The sequence below is a fragment of the Antennarius striatus genome, chromosome 11 (assembly GCF_040054535.1).
Source record: "Antennarius striatus isolate MH-2024 chromosome 11, ASM4005453v1, whole genome shotgun sequence".
Lineage (NCBI taxonomy): Eukaryota > Metazoa > Chordata > Actinopteri > Lophiiformes > Antennariidae > Antennarius > Antennarius striatus.
Genome location: NC_090786.1, coordinates 12,020,268 through 12,041,073, shown reverse-complemented (window position 1 = coordinate 12,041,073; position 20,806 = coordinate 12,020,268). Strand labels below are relative to the sequence as shown.

General features: G+C 41.6%; 1 protein-coding gene across 3 annotated transcripts; it reads left to right on the top strand.

Moving 5' to 3' along the window:
* The first annotated feature begins 417 nt into the window (after positions 1-417).
* On the top strand, positions 418-15,646 carry ccar1 (cell division cycle and apoptosis regulator 1). Of its 3 annotated transcripts, none has more exons than XM_068326854.1 (26): positions 418-476; positions 1,501-1,662; positions 1,903-2,078; positions 2,186-2,308; positions 2,466-2,498; positions 2,649-2,845; positions 3,206-3,332; positions 4,458-4,577; positions 5,441-5,633; positions 5,775-5,913; positions 6,011-6,163; positions 6,287-6,512; positions 7,232-7,345; positions 7,641-7,807; positions 8,555-8,765; positions 9,963-10,046; positions 10,148-10,336; positions 10,543-10,734; positions 10,850-11,071; positions 11,160-11,289; positions 11,548-11,636; positions 11,713-11,853; positions 12,015-12,135; positions 12,579-12,761; positions 13,222-13,427; positions 14,675-15,646. In XM_068326854.1, the coding sequence occupies exons 2-26, from the start codon at positions 1,551-1,553 to the stop codon at positions 14,750-14,752; spliced, it is 3,726 nt and encodes a 1,241-aa protein (XP_068182955.1). In that variant the 5' UTR covers positions 418-476; positions 1,501-1,550; the 3' UTR covers positions 14,753-15,646. The 3 variants fall into 3 exon arrangements, with proteins under 3 accessions (XP_068182955.1, XP_068182956.1, XP_068182954.1); XM_068326855.1 differs by having other exon boundaries at positions 6,008-6,163; positions 10,235-10,336; XM_068326853.1 differs by having other exon boundaries at positions 6,008-6,163.
* The last annotated feature ends 5,160 nt before the right edge of the window (positions 15,647-20,806 follow it).

Genomic DNA, 20,806 nt, shown 5'->3' with positions numbered 1-20,806 from the left:
CTTCAAACCTGAATTGAACACACTGTACAGTATTGTGTTATGGAGCATATAACACAACACTGTACAGCCACATTACTTATATGTACCTATTTAAATTTTATTCATTTTCTTTTTGTTGCTCACTTGGAAAATATGTAATAATGACTGAAGAAAATTTTGTCCAGAGCATATCTGCAAAACCAGGCATTTTTGTTTTTCCAGCCTTAATAAGATAAAAATGGTGAAAATTGTTCTGTATTTACTTCACAAGGATTTAGTTCTATACCTTTGTACCTGTATCTAGGGAATATGACCAAAAATAAAAAATTAGCCTCGGTTTGGAATTGAATAACTTTGATTTCATTCGTAATAGTGTAGAATAATTGACAAAATGTGCAGGAACAATGAAAGCCGCTTGACGTCTACGGCGCTTCAAATCGACGCATGCGCAATGCAGTCACTTTTTTGTTCTTCATCAACCGGCGTACAGGACAGCGGTAAGCCCTGGCAATGTTTTAGGCAAACGTTGTGTTATCGTTGTTATTTATTACAGATTTGAATTACGCTTGTTAAGTGCATGCATTATAGTGTCAATAATGAACGTGTAATTTTATGCTTCGATAAGATTGAAACGTCATTGCCAATATGCTATTTGCTAGCAATATGCTAACAGGCGATCGTGTTAATTTGGGCCTTCTCTCAGGTTATCAAGCACGAGGCTAACGGGCCAACAAAGCTACGGACGCGCACAGCCCAGCAAAGCGTAAACTCAGACCGTAAAGCCAACGGACTGTGTCTGTGTTGTGTTGAATACTGTCGTAGTTAACGTTAAAGTAGGCGAGAACAGCTAGTTTTAAAAATGTGGACAAAGGCATAACTTGAGGCATTATTTAGCTGCTGTTCACAACAATAACAGCATTAGCTTGCTAGGTAGGCTTACAGTGTTAGCTAGCTTACAGTGCTAGCCTCCTGACAGCTAGCGTGGCTAACGTTAACTGAACAGCAGGACGAAGTTGATGTGTCAGCAGAAGCTAATGTACGGAGCACTGCATAAACCAGCGGTGTTTTATTACTGTTCTTTACAAGTAACTTGTAAATGAATAATTTGGTATTCAATCGTTGTTTAAAACTGTTTTAATCAGTAGTGTTTCAAGTCGATCGAATGTAAAATTAAAGGTTCTTGCTAGGTATCCTCCGCACACGTGCTGTTGTCCGTGTAGCAGTGGTTTCATTTACGTTCTAATACCCTTTATGCAATTTCATTGTTTCTCATAGAGATTGTTGATTTGTCGAACAGCTGGGGTTTTTTTCGCGTTACTGGGCTTATATCCACAAACTTCCTCAATACATGTTTCTTGCTGGTGCCTGCAAGAGAGTAAATTAACAAATCCTTTGAAATGTATCATCATCATTTAAATTACTGTCTGCTCATAGTCATGTCTGCACACTATCGTATATCAGTCAATACCTCAAAAATAATTTACCCATTATATGTTTATGGTTTATTTGTTTTGCTTTCAGTGACGAGCATTGGCCTTGTGAGCAGAGACTGCCCTTCGCCTGGTTGAGTCATGGCCCAGTTCGGGGGGCAGAAGAATCCTCCATGGGCAGCTCAGTTCGCTGCTACAGCAGTGTCCCAGCCGGGTCACTCTGGGCAGTCTCTTGACCTCAACAGCCTGCACTGTAAGTATAGTAAAATGAGAACCGGGGTAGTTTCATTGACTCTGACTGGGTACTTACAAAAATATTGAATGTTGCACCCATATATAGATTCTTCTTCTCAAGAAGCGTAACGCCTCTTGTCACATCATTATGGACATTTATATCCTACATCAACACACTCCAGTCATTCAGCCATGCAGTTTTTTTGCTTTATATGGCCATGAGCCTTTTTGAATCTAATGCCATGCTTTCCATCTACAGCTCTTGGTGTTCAGCAGCCATCTCTTCTTGGTGCATCTCCTTCTGTTTACTCTCAGCAGTCAGCCTTGGCTGCAGTCTCTCTCAGCAACCAGTCTGCTGCAAATTATCAACTGTCTCAGCAAACTGCTGCCTTGCAGCAACAGGCTGCAGCTGCTGCTGCAGCAGCGCTACAGCAGGTGAGTCACTGCAAGGAAGTCCGAAGCACACAAAGCTGCCTTTGTGTCTATCCATAGTTATATGAAACATTGCTTGATCAATGTTTGTTCTTTGTAACGTCCCATAGTCTCAGATTAATACTGCCCTCCAGCAGTATCAACAACAGCAGCATCAACAGCAGCAACAACAGCAACAACAACCCCCTCCTCAGCAACCTCCTCAACAGCAACTTTACAATGTACCTCATCAGGTAAATTGCAGACTCTTTTTGCTCAAGTATTTCTTTTAGTATCCAGCACCAATTGTTTTTTCATTTAGAATCAGGACTTCCAAGTATTTTTGGGTTGCGAGTGCAGGCAATACCTTACAACTGAATGTTTCACTTTTATTTTCTGTTGTCTTCACAGCTTCCACAGCCTCAACAGGCACTGCTTTCTCAGGTATTAAATGAAAACCCATACAATACATGTACTCACATCTCAAAAGTTTTGCTTTCAAGTGTGTCACCTTCTCTTAATTAAAAATTGAAGTGGTTTTGTACTGATTATTCAGTTCAGGCATTCAAATGTCTTTCCTTTCCTGACCCACAGCCCCCTGTCGCCTTGCCCACCAGCCTAAGCTTATCCAACCCACAGCAGACAGCCCAGATCACCGTCTCCTACCCAACACCACGTTCAAGTCACCAGCAGCAAACTCAGCCACAGAAGCAGCGTGTCTTTACTGGTGTCGTCAACAAGCTACATGACACCTTTGGCTTTGTGGATGAAGATGTCTTCTTTCAGCTAAGGTAAAAAAGTGTGGTTCTCTGTTTCTGTCTGACTGTGTGTTTTGTGCAGACGTCTTGGGGCAATGAATGACATTTGAATTCTTGTTTGTGCTGTTCCATTGTTACCTCACTGTAGACATTTTCCAGACTTTATTGGGTACACATAATTAGACCGTCCCAAAGTAAACATGAACATTCTTCCAGCTGAGACTGATTTGACTAGATAGACAAGTTAAGAGATGCCTGAATTCTGTTTTATCTTTTTAGTGTAATGTAATGTAAATGTAATTTAATGTAATGTAAATGTAACAAATGTACACCTGACTGACAAATGTAATTTCCCCGAGGGGATCAATGAAGTGTATCTTCTTCTTCTTCTAGTGCTGTAAAGGGGAAGACTCCTCAGGTGGGTGACAGGGTCCTTGTGGAGGCTGTATACAACCCCAACATGCCCTTCAAATGGAACGCCCAGCGAATCCAGACCTTACCTCAGCTTGCAAACCAGTCGGTGAGAACACTTGGAACCTCCAAGCACTTATTTGCTCTGGAAAGAGATAGCAATATTGTCAAGTACAGTCAAACCTCAGTTTGCGAACGCTTCTGCTCTCGACCAAATCGGTTTTTGACCAGAAAATCCAAGAATTTTACGTCTCTGAACTCGACCAAATTCGACCAAACCGAAAGAAGCCGAGCGTACCTGAATGCGACTCACTCGGGAGCCGAGCGAACTCGAATGCCCAGGATGCTTGCTTCGTAGCACATTCGTGTTCAAAGTTTGATAGGATATCTTTTATTAAAATAAAACACAGTGTCTATTTCTTCCCCTTTTTATTCATGGTAAACGGTATACAGTGCAGTTTATGGTGTAAAATAGTTTGGTTTTTTTTAAACTTAGAAAAAGTTGTTTTTTAGACTTGGAATGGATTAAAATTATTGACATAAATTATAATGGGAAAAATAGTTTCGGATTTGGAACAACTCGCTTTTCGAACAGCCTTCTGGAACGGATTATGTTCGAAAACCGAGGGTTGACTGTACTGTACATAAATATGAAGGATTTCAGATTTAATTGAATTAACTTCAGAATATATCATTATGCTGTCCATGGTTTTGAAGCTGCTTGGCCATAAGACTTAAATACACGTACATTTGTTTGTTTGAGATGCAATTGATTCATGTTTACTTCATAAGACTGTGCCTACTCATACTTGTGGGTGGAAGAGGGTGGGTGTGTCGATTTTTTTTTTAAACTAAGAATCTAACAAATAATTCTCCTAAAGTATGTTTAGAAATTACTAATGCAGGCAAAACCAATTGTTCCAAACATCTTCTAATCTCTTGCTCTGTGCTTGATACAGGCCAGTTTGCTTCAATTGCTTTCAACTATTGACTTTAATAATTATCTGATTACCATTGGAATACCTGCTGACTTCTGTCTGTGACAGAAGCTACATGATAAAATTGACGCCATGATTTTTTGAAAATGTATGACTCACAGAAGTGAGTTCCTCAGGTCCACTTCATATCTTCTTACTCCAACTTAGTCAAAGGTGACTCCTAGTTTTTAGTGTTTTTTTTGTCAGATGTAAATAACACTGTACCTCTCTTTTCACTGTGTTCTCAAACCTTCTAGCATCAACAGCAGCCGCAGCCTTTACCTCAAGCTTCCCCGCAGCTCGGCGGTCTTTATAATGAGCCAGGGATGCAGCTGCGTTACTCAGACATGCATTCTGCTCCGGACAACAGACAAAATGTAAACTGCTAGCCATGCAATTTTAACAGTATTATGTTCCTTTTACTTTTCTGTTCTGATTTTCTTAAATGTTTCGTGGTGTAAACTTTTCTACCACAGTTGTGGCTTATTCTTTCAATATGCTGATTTAACCAAGTGGATAGAAGTGTGGCTTTGTTGTAGTTTGACAATATATTTTATTTTAATCAACATCCATGTCTTACATCAAAAAGGTTTTTGAATTTGCTTTTTGTGTTAAATCACACAGATCAATCATAAATATAGATGATACCGTTTATATTGTTTGGAAATATTTGAGTTTTGACTTTTATTTCTTACCATTTAAATCATCAAACTTCTACATAGGATAGATGCTATAGATAATACCTTAAGAACATATTTTAAGTGATGCCTGGAATAGTATGCAGGGTTTAACAGATATTGATGCAGAACTGCTTATGTTGCACTGCAAAATTTAGAATACAATTTACGTAAGTTTTTGTGCCTCTTTTTCTTTACACAGGATGTCAGAACAGTCTAAAAGTTTGTTTTGTTTCAAATTTGTGAAAATCTGAGTTATCACTTTTACAAGATAAATGTCGGCAGTTGGAGATAAATTTGTGTTCTGTAAGAACCAAACCAGCAGGTTTGAGATTTTGTTTTCATACCAGCTGTTCTTTCACTGGGAAGCTTTCTAGTTCTTTATTTCAAGCAATGATTTATACATTTTCCTTGCTCTTCTCTTTAAAGCAGCAAATGACCAAATTTTGAACATTAATATTTTTAATTTGTAAGCGATTGTCATGATAAATAAGGATTGTTTCAGTTTTGCCTTTGATTATATGGTGACTTCTTTTTTTGTGTTTTTTTCTTTTGGTCTCTAGAGCCAGCCTCAGGCCCCCAGCATAATGAAGACAGGCCCCGCCATCCTGCAGTCGCTACCTCCCCCAAACACATTTAGTGTTCCAGCCCAGGCTCCCCCTCCTTCCCTCCTGCAGGCTCAGCTGTCTGCTGCCTCTCTGGCCCCTCTCCTCCAAAACCCACCTCAGCCTCTGTTGCCACAGCCTCCACCCAAAGGTAGAACACCATTGTTAGCTGATATAGAGCTCAGACGGTCAGCGTTGTCTTTGCATTTGTTTTGGCACAAAACTGATCAAAAAAATCAATGCTCTCCTTGTCGTTAAACAAGCAGTTGCTTTGCATTACTTTCCTCTTCAGATGTATTTCCTGGTGGTCTGCTTCAGCCCCCGGTGAGAATGATGCCACAACCTGTCCGACGAATTGAACCCCCAACTCGTTTCCCCAATCGCAACGATCGAGGCCCCGAACTCATCCTCAGGACGAAAGAGGAGCGCAGGTGGGATATCGACTGTTACTACCTGAAATAGTCTGATTGTTATGCAAAATGCGTCAGGTGTATACCTATTAGTTATGAATGTTAAAATTCTCAGCAGAGACAGAGACCGTGAGCGCAGACGGTCCAGAGAACGTTCACCTGCACGCAAGCGGTCTAGAGACCGATCTCCCAGGCGTGATCGTTCTCCCCGAAGGCCTCGAAGGGTGGCACCCCGCTACACCGTCCAGTTTTCCAAGTTCAGCTTAGATGGGTGAGTACAGTCCTTACAGTTGAAAAAATTCTTAAGTATTACATTGTGTGTCGACACTGTGGCATAACGGTCTGTATGCAGTAGTTTGTGTTGGTGATTGATTGTCCTTGATGGGATCTCCAGCTCTAGTTGTGACATGATGGAGCTGAGGAGGCGCTATCAGAGCCTCTACATTCCTAGCGATTTCTTTGATGCTGTCTTCACGTGGGTGGATGCTTTTCCTCTGACAAGACCGTTCCAGCTGAATAACTCCTGCAACTTCCACATTCTGCACAAGGAGGTGGATCCTCTTGTCAAAAATACAGCAGTGCTGGATCCTCCTGATGCCAACCACACTTACAGTGCTAAGGTATTACTGCACTCAACACTACAGTATGGGTTTCCTATGAGGTAGGATAGTATTTATTCTTCTTAGTTTGAGGTATTCAGAATGAAAAGAATTTCCCTATTTGATATTCACAAAGTGGCTTTAGATTAAAAAATAAATATTAAATTAAATTTAAAGATTAGTATAGCATTGTTCAATGCTGTAAATAAGATAAAGAATCAGATTCATGCAATGTTTCAGTTCAGGCTGATGACAAAATTGCCCCCCTTTGCATCACAGTCAGTTTAGCCTTCTGCCTTCTACCATTTTCAATTTCACATATGTTCGATTGGAACTAGAATAGACAAGTGGAAAAGGGCTGGTGGGAAAAGCGTTTTGGGATGTATTACTATTTGACTAGTGGGGAGCGATTTTGGAATTGTAACTTTGCTTCAAATGTCCATACCTAGGAGGAATTGCTATGTTTGCATCAGCGCTAACTTTGTGCAGAGTGGACATTAAGCAGTGAAGTTGTTGTAAGTTTGTTAAATAAGACTTCAATACTTGTGAGCACAAAAATCTGCAGAAGATATACATCTGCAATTGCAATCCTCTTCAATGAATGGAATGAGACAAGCAATAGCAACGAGAATTATGACAAGAGTCATAATTACATGATATTGATTATTTAAGTGGGTATGAGAGTAAAAAAAGCACACTTTAAATAATGTTGTATGTGTAACTTTTTCAAACGTTCTCAGGTGATGCTTCTAGCCAACCCCAGCATAGAGGAGCTCTATCACAAGTCCTGTGCTTTGGCTGAGGACACCCAGGAAGTGAAGGATTCCTTCCAGCATCCTGCTAGACTAATTAAGGTAGATCACAATCTCTGTTTGTACAGTGTGGATGAACTGACGGTGATGTTAATGTGCTGTTCCATGGCTGCAGATTGACAGTGTGGATAGCCCTTAACTAATGTTGGCTCTTCTTTGTGAATTGTTTTGGGTGGTTTTTGATTTGATTTTATTTTTGTTGTGGATTCGTTGACTTCCGTCTTCTTTCTGGTGCTATCCCCTTTTTGCTCTTTCCACCCTCCAAACCCCTTTTTTCACATTGTGTTTTCCATCTCCAACTAACATTCCACTCTGTGGTTCTGTCTTTCTCTTCTAGTTTTTGGTGGGAATGAGAGGTAAAGATGAGGCCATGGCCATCGGTGGTCACTGGTCTCCCTCTCTGGATGGAGCTGACCCAGAGACAGATCCTTCAGTCCTTATAAAGACAGCCATACGCTGTTGCAAGGCACTCACAGGCATAGACCTCAGTCTGTGCACTCAGTGGTAAGCACTGTTACTTTCCTCATTATTTATGCTCTAACTGACGCTGCATAACGTCAGTAACTATATTAAATCTTATCCAGGACTTATTGGATAATATTTTTGTTCTGTTTTTGTAATACAATTGAGTATTGTGTTACCTGGTTTATCATTTTTTATCTGCATTTTTTTTTTTGTTGCAATCTGTGTCAAGCTGGCCGTCTTTTTCTGTCACACACTCTATACATATATATATATATATGCTGATCTCATTGTGAGGAAAAAATCCAAAGCATGGACTGTGCCTGGAAGCAGTAGCCTGGACCAGAGGACCCTGTCATTACTTTTGTTCTTCTCTCTGTTAAATATCTTGTATATTTAACTGCCTTTTATTCTGTTGATTCAGCCTCTTTTCGCACAACCTTAATCTAGTGCATTAAGTGCATCCTAGGTCAAATGCAGAACACTTATTTTCAATTGGCTGAAGCTATACGATGAATTTCAAGTGTGATTTATTTTATGTGATTGTCTGTCAACTTCCTCAAAACGACTGCCGTGTCCCGTGACAACCGTTGGAGAGCTGCGGACTGGGTCCATTTGTGTCGATGCGTGTGTTTTGTGGGAGTAGGGTCACTGTATTGATTGGTACAATCATTCGGTGACCTCATGGGAGGGAGTAGCTGTAGAAGGCTTGCCCTAGCAAGGCTCGCCTTTTATATTGTGCCCTGACCAGAATGTTTCTTTCCAATGCACCTTCTTCCTTTGCGACAGGTATCGTTTTGCAGAGATTCGCTATCATCGGCCTGAGGAGACACACAAGGGGCGGACAGTCCCTGCTCATGTGGAGACAGTGGTTTTGTTTCTTCCGGATGTTTGGCATTGTCTTCCTACCCGCTCAGAGTGGGAGGTGCTGTCACGGCGACTCCGGGAGCAGCTGGCTGAGAAGCTGTCGGCCGAGCGAAAGGAGGCGGATGGAGAACAGGCACTGAACCGCTAATCCTTCTCTTCTCATTTTCGCTTCTCACAGGAAGGCACAGGAATTACAAAAAACAAACTCCAGATATACACCAGACACAAAGAACACCTCACCATTCACACAGACAGGCAACAACACAGGCAGAATATTGTTCCACCAAACCTCACCTAGGCGTCTTCTGTTTACTCCTCCACCTCCTCCCTTCTCCTCTGCTCCAACTCCTCCCTTCTTCCATCAGCACTTCCACCTCCCCTCACATCCAGCAGACATATAGGGTGGAAGCAGTGAGACTAGGTTGTGTTGTGTAGGCCCTGATTGCAACTGATAAAACAGCTTCCAGCACCTCAGCTACTTTTACTAATTGGGTGTTAATCTGAGTATGATTTAAATGAATGCAGACATTTTATTCTGCATTATTTTACGCTATACCTGCTTAATGCTTTACGTTTGGGTGCTTGCAAATGGGTGTAGCTATGCAACTGTCTGAAGTACTTTTTTCAGATTTGAGGCAGTGATTGATTTTTTTTTACTACTGGAATATGAAATACTCCTCATGCTGGAATCTGTGAAGTCATTTGCATGTAAATAATGTTTGTTGTAGAAATGTGTGTTTTATGATTTCCACATCAATCTGATTTTGTCTGACTTTGAATAGAGAACCTCCCCAAAGTCCTGTTCCTTGTCTGTTCTTAATGTCGGACTCTACATTCTCATTTGGACTATCTGTAGAATTTGGTTTTTCCAGGGCAGTTGGTTGGACAGATGGCTCCTATCTGACATAGCTGTATAAAATCCATAAATGTCAATACCCAATACTGCAGCCATAGATCATGGTAGGGCCACCCTATCCTCGCTCCATTTGGAGACCAGCTTCAGTTCACCTGATGTACCTTCACCTTATGGACACACCTCTCATTGATTTTTACCTTTTTTTGTGTTCCACAGATTGATTGATTGGCAGCTGGGGGGCTTTTCTGTTGGTTTTGATAAGAGCTAGAGAGCTTCCCTGTGTATGCTTCAGTAGCAGTGGATTTAAACACAGTCGAGAGCTCACTAGGACAAGACAATGAAAGACAAATGTGACCTTGCTTCTTGCACGGATCAACTTTAAAGTTCACACGGGCTTTGAGCAGTGCGCTAACTGTTTGCTATCCTACTTCTTTCTCTTTCTGCCTCTTTTTATCTAAATGATTTCCTTTCAAGGAGGAAGAGGAGAAGGATGATGGTGAATCAAAGGACGTTAGTACTCCCACTCACTGGGCTAAACTTGACCCGAAGTCAATGAAGGTAAGTTTCTATGAGAAAGGTGAAAATTGACCCTGCATTTTCTTTTGAAACACTAAAATATGACATATCTGATCACTACATCCCTGTTTGCTTTCTTGTAGGTAAATGATTTGCGCAAGGAGCTTGATTGTCGCTGTTTAAGCTCCAAGGGGTTAAAGTCGCAGCTCATCGCTCGTCTCACCAAACAGCTGAAGGTAGAGGAGCAGGTGGAGGAGTCCAAGGAGCCAGAGAAGCCAGAAAGCAAAATACTTGAGGAAGAGGAGCCATCTCACACTGAGGAAGATCGAGAGGTTTGGAAAAACTTTTATGGAGTACCCATGAATTTGGTAACAACACAAATGTATGTTGTAAAAATTACATCACGTCAAGTCAAAGTAGTACATGTATTGATTTTGTTATTCTACAGCATTCTAAAATATTCTCAAAAATTGGGTTTCGTCATTATTGGCAAACCTCGAATGAACCAGACTAAACTACTGAAGTGTGGTTCTGATAGGAGGAGGAGAGGAAGAGACAGGAGGAGCTGGAACGTCAGCGTCGAGAAAGACGCTACGTCCTTCCCGATGAGCCGACCATCCTCGTACACCCAAACTGGGCAGCCAAGAACGGCAAATTTGACTGCAGCGTCATGTCCCTCAGTGTGCTGCTGGACTACAGACTGGAGGACAACAAGGAGCATTCTTTTGAGGTCAGAACTACTGCTGACAGGTTTTTGTGCTCATCACTAAGTGGATTAAAGACTGCTGCAGGTTACATGTGATGCAGAAAACTGACCCAACCTTTTAAAATGTGTCATGAACCAGGTGTCATTATTTGCTGAGCTGTTCAACGAAATGCTACAGAGGGACTTTGGTTACCGCATATATAAAGCCCTTGCCGCTATTCCAGTAAAAGATGAGAAGAAGGAAAAGGAGAAAAAAGCCAAGAAGGAGGCTGACAAGCGTGAAATAAAGAAGGAAAAAGAAGACGAGAATGAAGAGCCAGTCGTAAAAAAGATAAAAGAGGAGGATGAAGAGAAGAAGAAGGTAAGAACCTCGAATCTGTGTGTTTTCATTCTGTGTTGTGTGAAAAAAAGTTGTTTTCATGAAGTCTTGGGAATTGTGTTTTCACTAGAGCGATGAAAAGGCTATGAAAAAGGAGCCGTCTCGAGATGAAGAGGATAACGAAGATGACAGTAGCTTGGCCAATGCTGAGGAGTATGACCCAATGGAGGCTGAAGATGTAGATGATGACGACGAAGATGGTACTACACTTTTTTTCCCCAGTAATAAAAGTATAGTTGATTATTCCATAGTTATAGTTGAGTTTTCCACATTATGGTTTGGCCAGTGAAGAGATATCATGCACCACACTGAACCTGTGATGTGAAACCATTCCACATTTTCTGAGGCCTAAATTGAGTAAAGATATAGCTTCTTTTTTTTTCATTATTTAAAAAAAATAAATAAAAGATGTCCTGGCATTTTTTTCCCCAACTTTGTTCCACTTTCAACCTTCACAGACAAGGATGACGAGGACTCCTGTGACCGAGACAGGAAGGACCGCAAGGATGACCGCACGTCGTCAAAGGAGAGGTCCTCTAAAGACAAGGTGGGGCTGGTTGTGTTATTAAACTGTTGCTCTGTAAACGCGGTTGTTGGTAATAACGTGTTTGTTGTTCTGCCAGGAGAAGAAGCAGATGGTGACACACAACAAGGAGCTGCTGATGGCGTTTGTCTACTTCGACCAGAGCCACTGTGGCTATTTGCTGGAGAGAGACCTGGAGGAGATCTTGTACACACTGGGTCTCCATCTTTCTCGTGCTCAGGTGCGCGTACAGTACATCCATACACACAAAGACAGGCCCGTTCAGGTCCATGGTCTTTATGTGAATCTGTTTTTATGCAATGACTCACTCAGAGCCTTCCTAATATTTTTCTCTCTGCAGCTGTTTACAAAGAAATATTTAAGTTACATTTTTGTTTCCAGATAAAGAAGCTGCTGAACAAACCCGTGGTCAGAGAGTCGTGTTACTACCGTAAACTGACAGACAGAGGAAAGGATGATCCTGTTCCTTCCTTTAACGAAGCCCTGATAGAAAACCTAATAGGTGAGCTGACCTGGTAGTGTTTAAAAAATGTCTGCAAATGAATGCCTGTGAATTGGTCCATAAAATATTCACACTCCTCTTGTATCTACTCACACACACACACACACACACACACACAAGCTCACTCATTGTTTGGTTTTCTTTCGTATTGTCTGTTTTCCTGGTGGTTACTTTTAAATTTCAACATTTACTTTTTTTTTTCACCCATGATTCTTCAGACTTAATTGTTTCCACCAAGTTGTTAGGACAAATATGATAAAATATAACAATAAATATGTGACTGCAGTGCATGGATCTTTATCTGTCTTAGGTTTATAGTCATATAGGCCCAATTTCTAAATCTGTTATGACGTCAGAGGTTTCATGAGCTCCTGCTATCTGAGAGCAAAGAACTGCTGGAGGTGTTCTCATAGTTTTTTATGAAACTCCTGTCTTTCTGTCAGGCAACAGGGGGCTGCTTCCTGTACCTAAAACTCGTGTTCAGTCAGAGGCGAGTGAGTCTGGTAATCTGATCGTGTATAACGGAGCCATGGTCGACATCGGCAGTATGATGCAGAAACTGGAGAAGAGCGAGAAGGCACGAGAGGAGATTGAGCAAAAGGTCATGGTGCAGGATGCCAAAATCGGTATGCTTTAAATGTTATTGTATGAAATAATGTCACAATGTCATGAGCTGCAAGCTACACTCTGTGTCAGTAGTCCGTCTGGACAAGGATCTGGCTCAATTTGAGCTTTGCTACAGAAATGTCCAGTCTCACGTCATTCAGCACTATCCCTTCATGATTCCTGTTGAAACGTGGACTGGCACATTGCTGCCATCTGCCGGACAAAGAGTAAAATGCAGTTCAGTGATGGTTTCCATTGTAAGCCTTGAGGAAAATGGCTAGACATCAACCATTCTTCCTGATTTCAACTTCTCATGTTTTACTAAAAGTGAGATCTTTGTTTGCTCAAGTGCTGTTAAGAGGAAGGTTAGACTATCAGGAAAGTGTGTTTGACCTGAACGTGCTTCTGTAGGCCCACAGTGGTTAGTCATTGACCCTCATTCACCACCATCCTGTTTCACTTTGTCACTCCTCATTGCAGATGAAGATGCAAAGGCAAAAGCTCAGCTGGATCAAACCAACAAGGCCTTGTCCAAAGAGCTGGAGGAGCTGAAACGAACTCTGAGCCAAACTGAAGAGACTCTGAAAACTGTGGAGGAGCAGAAAACCATCTTCCATGAACACATGATCAAAACTTCCAACACCCTGATGTCCACGGTCAAAGGACTGTTGGGAGTGCTGAACAAGGTAAGCTTCATGTTTCTATTCAACTCTTTACCTGGACATAGGACAAGACTTCATAAGCCTATTTAACACATAAAACATTGTAGACATAAATCAGCGTAAATCTTTTGTGTTGAGTTCGACACGCGTCACACGAGAGAGAGAGGAGCAGGAGGGGCAGGGATGAGTCTCCACCTCTTCTAGCTGTGTCTTCTATTCTGATGCCTCTATTAAAACATTTTGGCAGAGTAAACTAATTGAACAGCAGGACAGTAAGCTCTATTTTCAGTGTGTAAAGTTTTTTTATCACACATTCATGAGTGAACCTATGCAGACCGTGTTTCATATGTTGGTTGTATTCTGATCTTGAGGTTTTTCCTCTTCGGGTGACCGCTGAGGAAAGTTGTTTTATCGCCTGATTTACATGTAAATGTTCTACAAAGTCCTTCCAAGGGTATAAGAGATGACAAATTAAATGATTACAGACATCGTAGTGAGCAACACAAGCAGTGCATTTCACATCTGTGCGTGTATCAACGTGAGCTGCTGCAGGTATTGTTAATCTGACAGCATTCAGTTTAGACTTGTGCCATACTGAGAAGAATTCAGCAACACTTTGGTATGACTTGAAAGAATGCAGGCACTGGTGGGTGAAGCTTTCTAGCTACACTCTAATATTAGCAGTATTACATGAGCACTTGAAGTCTGCAGTGATCTGATCAGCTGATTATTGGTGTTTTCATGAACAAGGGCAGTAATCCCTTGCGTCTTCGCGCTTCAGGATGCCTGGCTTCACGATAACGGATTTTTTAAAGACGCAACTTTTTTGTTGCGTTTACGCCTTCCGTCCACGCGACAACGCAGATATCTGGAACGAAAACGCAACTTTTCGAAAACGCGACGTATCCCCGGGACTTTTTAAAAACACTGACGTCTTGCCTGCGACGAAAACCGCTGTGACATCATATTTATGGGCCCGTGTGTTATGACAACAAAACACGGAGATTCCTATTGGATAAAATTTGACTCAATACTGCTACCACATGGTTTGGAATGCGTATAGCCGTCTTCGAAAACGCACTGTTGCGTTTACGTGTGGACGGAGATTTTTTTTAAAAACACTTGTCGTGTGGACGCGAATCGTTTTCGATGCGTTTTTAAAAAGTTGCGTTTTTAAAAAAAATCCGTTACTCCAATGTTCAGTCAGATTGAAGGACCATCCACATCACTGAAAACGGCTGAATTCACTAAATCCTGTCAATCTCTTTCAGGATGAAGAAGAGGAGTCTGGTGTTGGTGTGACAGGGGATCATATTCAGACGTCCCACACAAACGGCGCTGATGAATGACTGTAACATCTGTAAAAAAAAAACATAATTAGCTAACTTGTAACACCAAGTATCTTAAAAATTGTAAAGATTCACTAATGACATAATTTGGCTGTTTTATTTGGACCTAGTGTCTCCCAGGTACCTGTGTAAATGGATGGATTAGTTCCCTTGTGTTGATTTGACTTAAGCTTTTTGTACAGTAGATTTTGAGTTGCTTCTCTTAACTAGAATAATTTTAAAAAGTCTGACTAAGCTTTAAATGCTTATGTTTTAGTAAACTCAGTTGGTTTTTTTGTCTTGTTTTTCATTGCTTTAGCTTTATTACAGCCAACATGATGCCACATTGTAGATTTAAATGCCAGTATGTGAGAGTTGTAATTTGCTGTTGATTTTGTTTTTCTAATGAGCAATAATTATGCTATTTATGTGAGAGAATTCATTGAAAAAATATTTAAAGTAACTAATTTGGATGGAAAACATGCAGGGTTTCTATGAAATTCAGAATTTCTTTTTAAATCTTCTCCACCTGCTGTTTAATGACACCTCGGTTCAAAATGAAAACACCTTCAGTTGGTAATTGTCTTTATTTTGGACTCATGGCTGTAAATGGTTCCTGCTTGTTGGGACCTTCTGCCCGGATCCACCAATCGCTGCACCGCCAGTTCCTCCACATCATCACGTTTTACTTTGACAAGCATGTCGTGTCTGTTTGGAGAGAGAACCACACATGAACCAAAAGATACGCTCTATGAATGTGTTATTCTGAAGGAACTGTTGACGTGATCTCTTGGAGCTCCGTCTCTGAACTGTGTGCTAGTTTGAGCTCCGGGAAAGCAGGCAGTTTTATTTTTCTATTGAACATGTACTCAATGGATGTCTTGTGCAAGAGTAAAGTGGGTCTTTTTAACACTACTGTGTGTCTGCATTTATTTTAAACCTTGTATCAGGGCTTTTCCTGCTATGATAAAATGTCTTCTATTAACAGGTCTTGTTAAATGAGACCAAATTTAGACAAAAAGGTTGCCCCGATGTTCTCCTTTAGACCTACTGGTCTTTGTCAGTGCTCCACGGAGGTGGAGGCTAAATGAATTCCCACCATCAGAGTTCTAGCTCACATAAAAAAAGAAACTTAGCAGGAAACATGCTTCCTGCAGTTCATCTATGTAACTTCCTACAGAACAATGACCATCTTTCACCCGGTGCTTTGCTTATGTGAATGCTTTTGTCCCGGTGTCAAGCTCCGAATGCTTGACAAACAACCCTCATTTGTCCCCTGAGGAACCACATGCGCTCTCTCTTCACCCCACAAAACTCCTGCAGCAGCTGTGAGAGGAAGCGTGTGACTCATGCATGTTGCATGCACATGTGTATGCATGCACATGCAACATGTGAAACAAGAGCCCACCACAAAGAGCAGGGCAGGTAACCTCACTCCCAGCCTGCAACAGAAGGCTTTTGTCACCACACCCCCCCCCCCCCCCCGCTTTAACCCCCGCATCCCTGTTGTCAAAGAGCTGCTGCAATCACAGGCCGGTCTGCTGGCAATCAGGCCATTTCAATGGGGTGCCACAGTTTCCAGGAGTGGAGGGGGGTGGGGGGGGACCACGTTTGCTTGATAAAATGATCATGTTGCCATTTTCACCCACTCTCCACTGATCCTCATTTTTCATGTAAATCAGGTGTGTGGAGTCAACGGGTGTGGAGATGCAGTTGACATGACAATTCCTCACTTTTCCATATGATTGTAGATTCGTTAAAATTCTCCCCTTCATTTGTCAGTAGTGTTAAATCTCTCCTCGCTGCTGACTCCCTGCATTCTCTGTGCCTTTCAAAAGTTTGGAGTCATAGTTATCATGACAAAAACAACTCCCACCCTTCCTCATCCAAGTCCCAATGGGTCTTCTTTTCAAATCCTTGCCAGGAGTCGGTGTTTGTTAGCTCTTTGCATTGTTTGTGGACAATCCTGCAGTCAATGGCGACATGATGAAGTGCGACCAATGCGAGTCTCTCTCCACATTCATCCAAATGAATGATGTAATATAAACGTGTTTGTGTTTTTGTGAAAAAAAGAGTAAATTTATCCTCCAAATCAAGATTGTGTGTGTTACCAAACCCAGATGGTATCCTATATCTTCAAGAAGCAATAACTCTAACTCTCCATCACCTAAAAACTCTAAGATATATTAAATTGTTCTTTATAGTCTGGCAGTATTGTGCAGCAGAGACTTTGATAAACTGCGATAGAAAGAAGTCATTCAGATGACAAATGATCCAACTTCCTTCATGAATCCTCTGGGATTTGGTCAGAAATCTGTCTGACCACCAAAGTCAAACGAGTCGACTGCCCTATCTCTCCTGGTCCGCCCCGGTAACAGACTCGGGGCCCCAGCTGGTGGAGAGGGGCCCCCGTTCAGCTGAAGCTGCAGGAATGCGGCTTCCTTGGGAGCAGCAAGTGGTGTGGTTGTCGAGGAAACGATCCCCCCTCTCAAAGGCCTTTCCCCGGGAATACTGGGTTACAGCATGAGAATGTTCCACGCTTGTTCTTGACAGCATGTCTCCACCACCTCGCCTCCGTGTGGGCAGATGTTCACTGAACCCTTTGGACCAGAGCTGTAAGTCCTCCTCAAGACCGTCACCAAGAGCAGGATGCTCAAAGGGCTGCAAAATTAAGCGACTCTTTAGCGCAACTGTACTCCGCTCCACATTCAATCTGAAGCACGTTTCACATTTCACCTGTCAACAATAGCGGCACAAAGCGCTGCATTCATCTGTGCTTAGTGGGGGGAAAAACAGATATTCCCAAACTGGCTCTGCCTGTTGCCCTGAAGGAAACTCTGTCAAACTATAAGACAATCACACAATGGGAACACAAAGTTATCAGGACCAACTTTGCGAAAATAGACTGACATTTCCATTGCAGAATTGCACCAGTAGCATTTAAACACAGGTCACACAGTTGAAACCAACTGTTACCATGACTACCAGTCAATTGAAAGGCTGCAGGTGATCAGCAATACAACCAACAACCAGCTGAACCAACTACCGTAGTTAAACTAAACCATAAGAACTAGTGTGGTTGCCATAGATACCGTGGTGATTCATGAAGGACAAGCCTAGTAAAGAAAACACATCTTGTTTCCAAAAGGTTTTTTTTGCGTGAGAGAAATGTGACTTTGAAGTCAGGTTAAACTTCCACTATAATAAAATATGTTTCATGCACTGACTGTTTTTTCTGCTTTAATGTGGCAGAAACGTTTAGCTTTTTTTGGCCCCTGCAAACTCCTGAAGAAAATTCCAGCCTTTTGAATGTTTTTTCACAAATTTCCTTTGCTTTCTGTCTCGTCTGACTTCCTTTTCTGTTTCTCGAAAAACTGACAAAAAAAACAACAACCTCAAACTGAGGCTCAGTTTCCTGAAAGTTTTTCCATGCGAGTATTCCTGTGATGTGCTACTTCATCCTCCTCTGACCCTTAAGGTAGTTCTCCTCTACTGGCAGTACGCTCCACTAATGAAGCTCACATGCTGCACATTTCTTTGATGGCACAGCTTTCCGGGTCTGTTTCTTCAATTTAAAGATCCGGTCATGGTTTAACGTTGTTAGTGGGTTGGTGAGAGGTGACACATCACAGACGGGAATAAGTCACCGTGTTGTAGAAGTCTGCCAATCAGTCTGATTTGAGAACAGGCTCTAAATCCAAGAACCTGGTGTACCTAAGCTGAACACTCACAAAATGAGAATACTAGCTGTTTTTGGTTGGACACAAGGAAACCCTATCCTGATATATTCCTGATAAACAACAATGCAGATGTAGTAAAACATTGTCAACGACACCATAGTGTGATGGTTCAAAGTCTGTTTAGGGATGGATATCGTGATGTTTCTACTTAAAAGGAATTACTCTTTGAAAATGAATATTTGCTGTAACTTAATTTTGAAATAATAATCATTTGTTAGAATGCAGTAATTAGAACGCAGTAAAACGTACTCTTAGTATTTACTGGGTCTAAGGGGCTGACTTTAAGGCATATGCTTGTGTCTTTTAACAAAATGCTTCCTTTTTTTTTTTTTAATTTAGCTGGAACTGTTCACAACATGAACAAAGATGACATGCATTGTTTCCCTCACATAGAGGAATTACAACTCAGTGTTTTCTTTCATAAAATCCTCCAGAAAGGATCATAAAAAAAGCTTCTATCTTAATTCTGTTTCGTCTGTTGACCCGAGTCCACCATGGTGAGAAAGTATCAAAAAGTGACTCTTTTGGCTTGAGGGAACTGAGTTTGACCGGATCGGGCTGCACCTGTGAACTCAGCAGCGAGTTCTCGCATGCAGCTTGAACTGTGGAAGAAAGGGAGACTAAACCAGCCGAACCTTCCTGTTCTCTCACGCAGCTGCAGACATCTCTCACACGGATGCCACCTTCATGATGTCTGCAGGTCTTTGTGTGTGTGATGTGTGTGTGTGTGTGTGTGTGTGTGTGTGTGCGCACATAAGGATGTGGGTGTGAACCATCACTCACCACTTAAATGCACCACATAGTGCTCAAAGTAGTTCTAAGCCTCTCTTTTCCCTTTGTTACATTTCTTTTAAATGCTCAAGGCATAACTTCTCCTCCTCCTCTTCCTCTAAGAATAAGTGCTTTGCTGGATTCCATTTCTGTCCTAGTAACTCATTAAAACAACATGACTCAATTATAATCCAGACTTAAGTCATCATGTTTTACGGCAAAAACCACTATCATTACGTTTGTCTGACTCTGGAAAGCGAGTTGTTTCCGCAGGGTTCACTTAAGATGTGCATTGATTTGTGGTCTGAAGAAGCAGGGTGTGCATACATTACTGTCTTGGATGTCAGCACACTCAGCCGAGGCTGAACACAAAGCAGTCGGGTCTGGCTTTGATCTCGGCGCTGATGCCAGAGTGCTGAAAATAATGTAATTGTAATAACAGAGTGCCAGGTCTGATGCGGGGACAAGTTCACTCAGGCATAAAGATTAAAAAGAATCCAACATGGACTTGAGAAAGATCTTAACAAGCAGGATGGATGAAGGAATTACACCTGTAATCCAACATAATAGGTTTAAATCAGCTTTGACTTTTCACTTATGTGCTTTAAAGAGTCACCTCTAAGTCTCTGAAGGCATCTACTCCACTTTTTTGGGAAGTTACTATTATTTGCTTTCCTGCACAGCTGGAGAAGAGGCAGGAAGCTGATCAGACCCTAACCACAGAAACCCCAACCAACGCTCCTAAAGCTTTGAAAAACATTGTTTATTTTTTGGTTTAATAGCACGGCCAGATAAATACACAAACCAGTATCATTTTACCTGAATAAACAGTTTGCACTTGACCTCCTTATGACCTTTTACCTCCACCACATGAGGCAACACTGACCCTCTCTGTTACGACTCTTCCTCTGTGGCATCCTAATCCTAACAAAGAAGTGATGCAATCACTGAAGAATGTGTGACACATACAGCAAAAGATCAGATTTATTGATGAGGAAGTGATTCTGCGTACAAACCGACCCCTGTGCCGGAATGCTGATGAGGTTTAGGGGACAATCTGGGTTATATTTTTTCTTGGCATCAAGGTAACGGGGGAAACATTCAGCCAGAGCTTATAGCAAGACCAGATGTTTGAGTCTGCATGTAGAGACTCAAACTTAGGGTTCAGGACTGTGATTGAGTGAAATTATCATATGCAAAATATACACTGTGATCAAGTCAGGGTCTTTACCAGAGACACCTGATATTACTTTGAAATCACTGCGTGCACAGCAAAAGAAGGAGAGTTACGATGGCTAATTGACATTCAGAGGCCGGAAAACAGGATTTGATGTAATTATGGTAACTTGGTGAACTTTGCTTCTTGATAATCAACCCCAACAACAGACTAAACATTTGAAAGAAAGACCCCTCATATTGTAAATGTGAGTCTGGCTCAGCGGGTTGTGTCCCAACGCTCAGATAGAAATAGAGTGGGAGAAAATATTTACATCCAAAGGAGGTTCGTTGAATCAAGGAAGAGGTTTCTGTTCACTTCCATACAGAAGTTAAATATTTTTTTGTG

Bases quoted from the DNA above. Each gene is read 5' to 3' on its own strand.
- ccar1 (XM_068326853.1), top strand. From the start codon at position 1,551: ATGGCCCAGTTCGGGGGGCAGAAGAATCCTCCATGGGCAGCTCAGTTC. The intron at 7,808-8,554 runs GTAAGCACTGTT...CCTTTGCGACAG, and splicing joins CTCAGTCTGTGCACTCAGTG to GTATCGTTTTGCAGAGATTC. The intron at 13,428-14,674 runs GTAAGCTTCATG...AATCTCTTTCAG, and splicing joins TGTTGGGAGTGCTGAACAAG to GATGAAGAAGAGGAGTCTGG.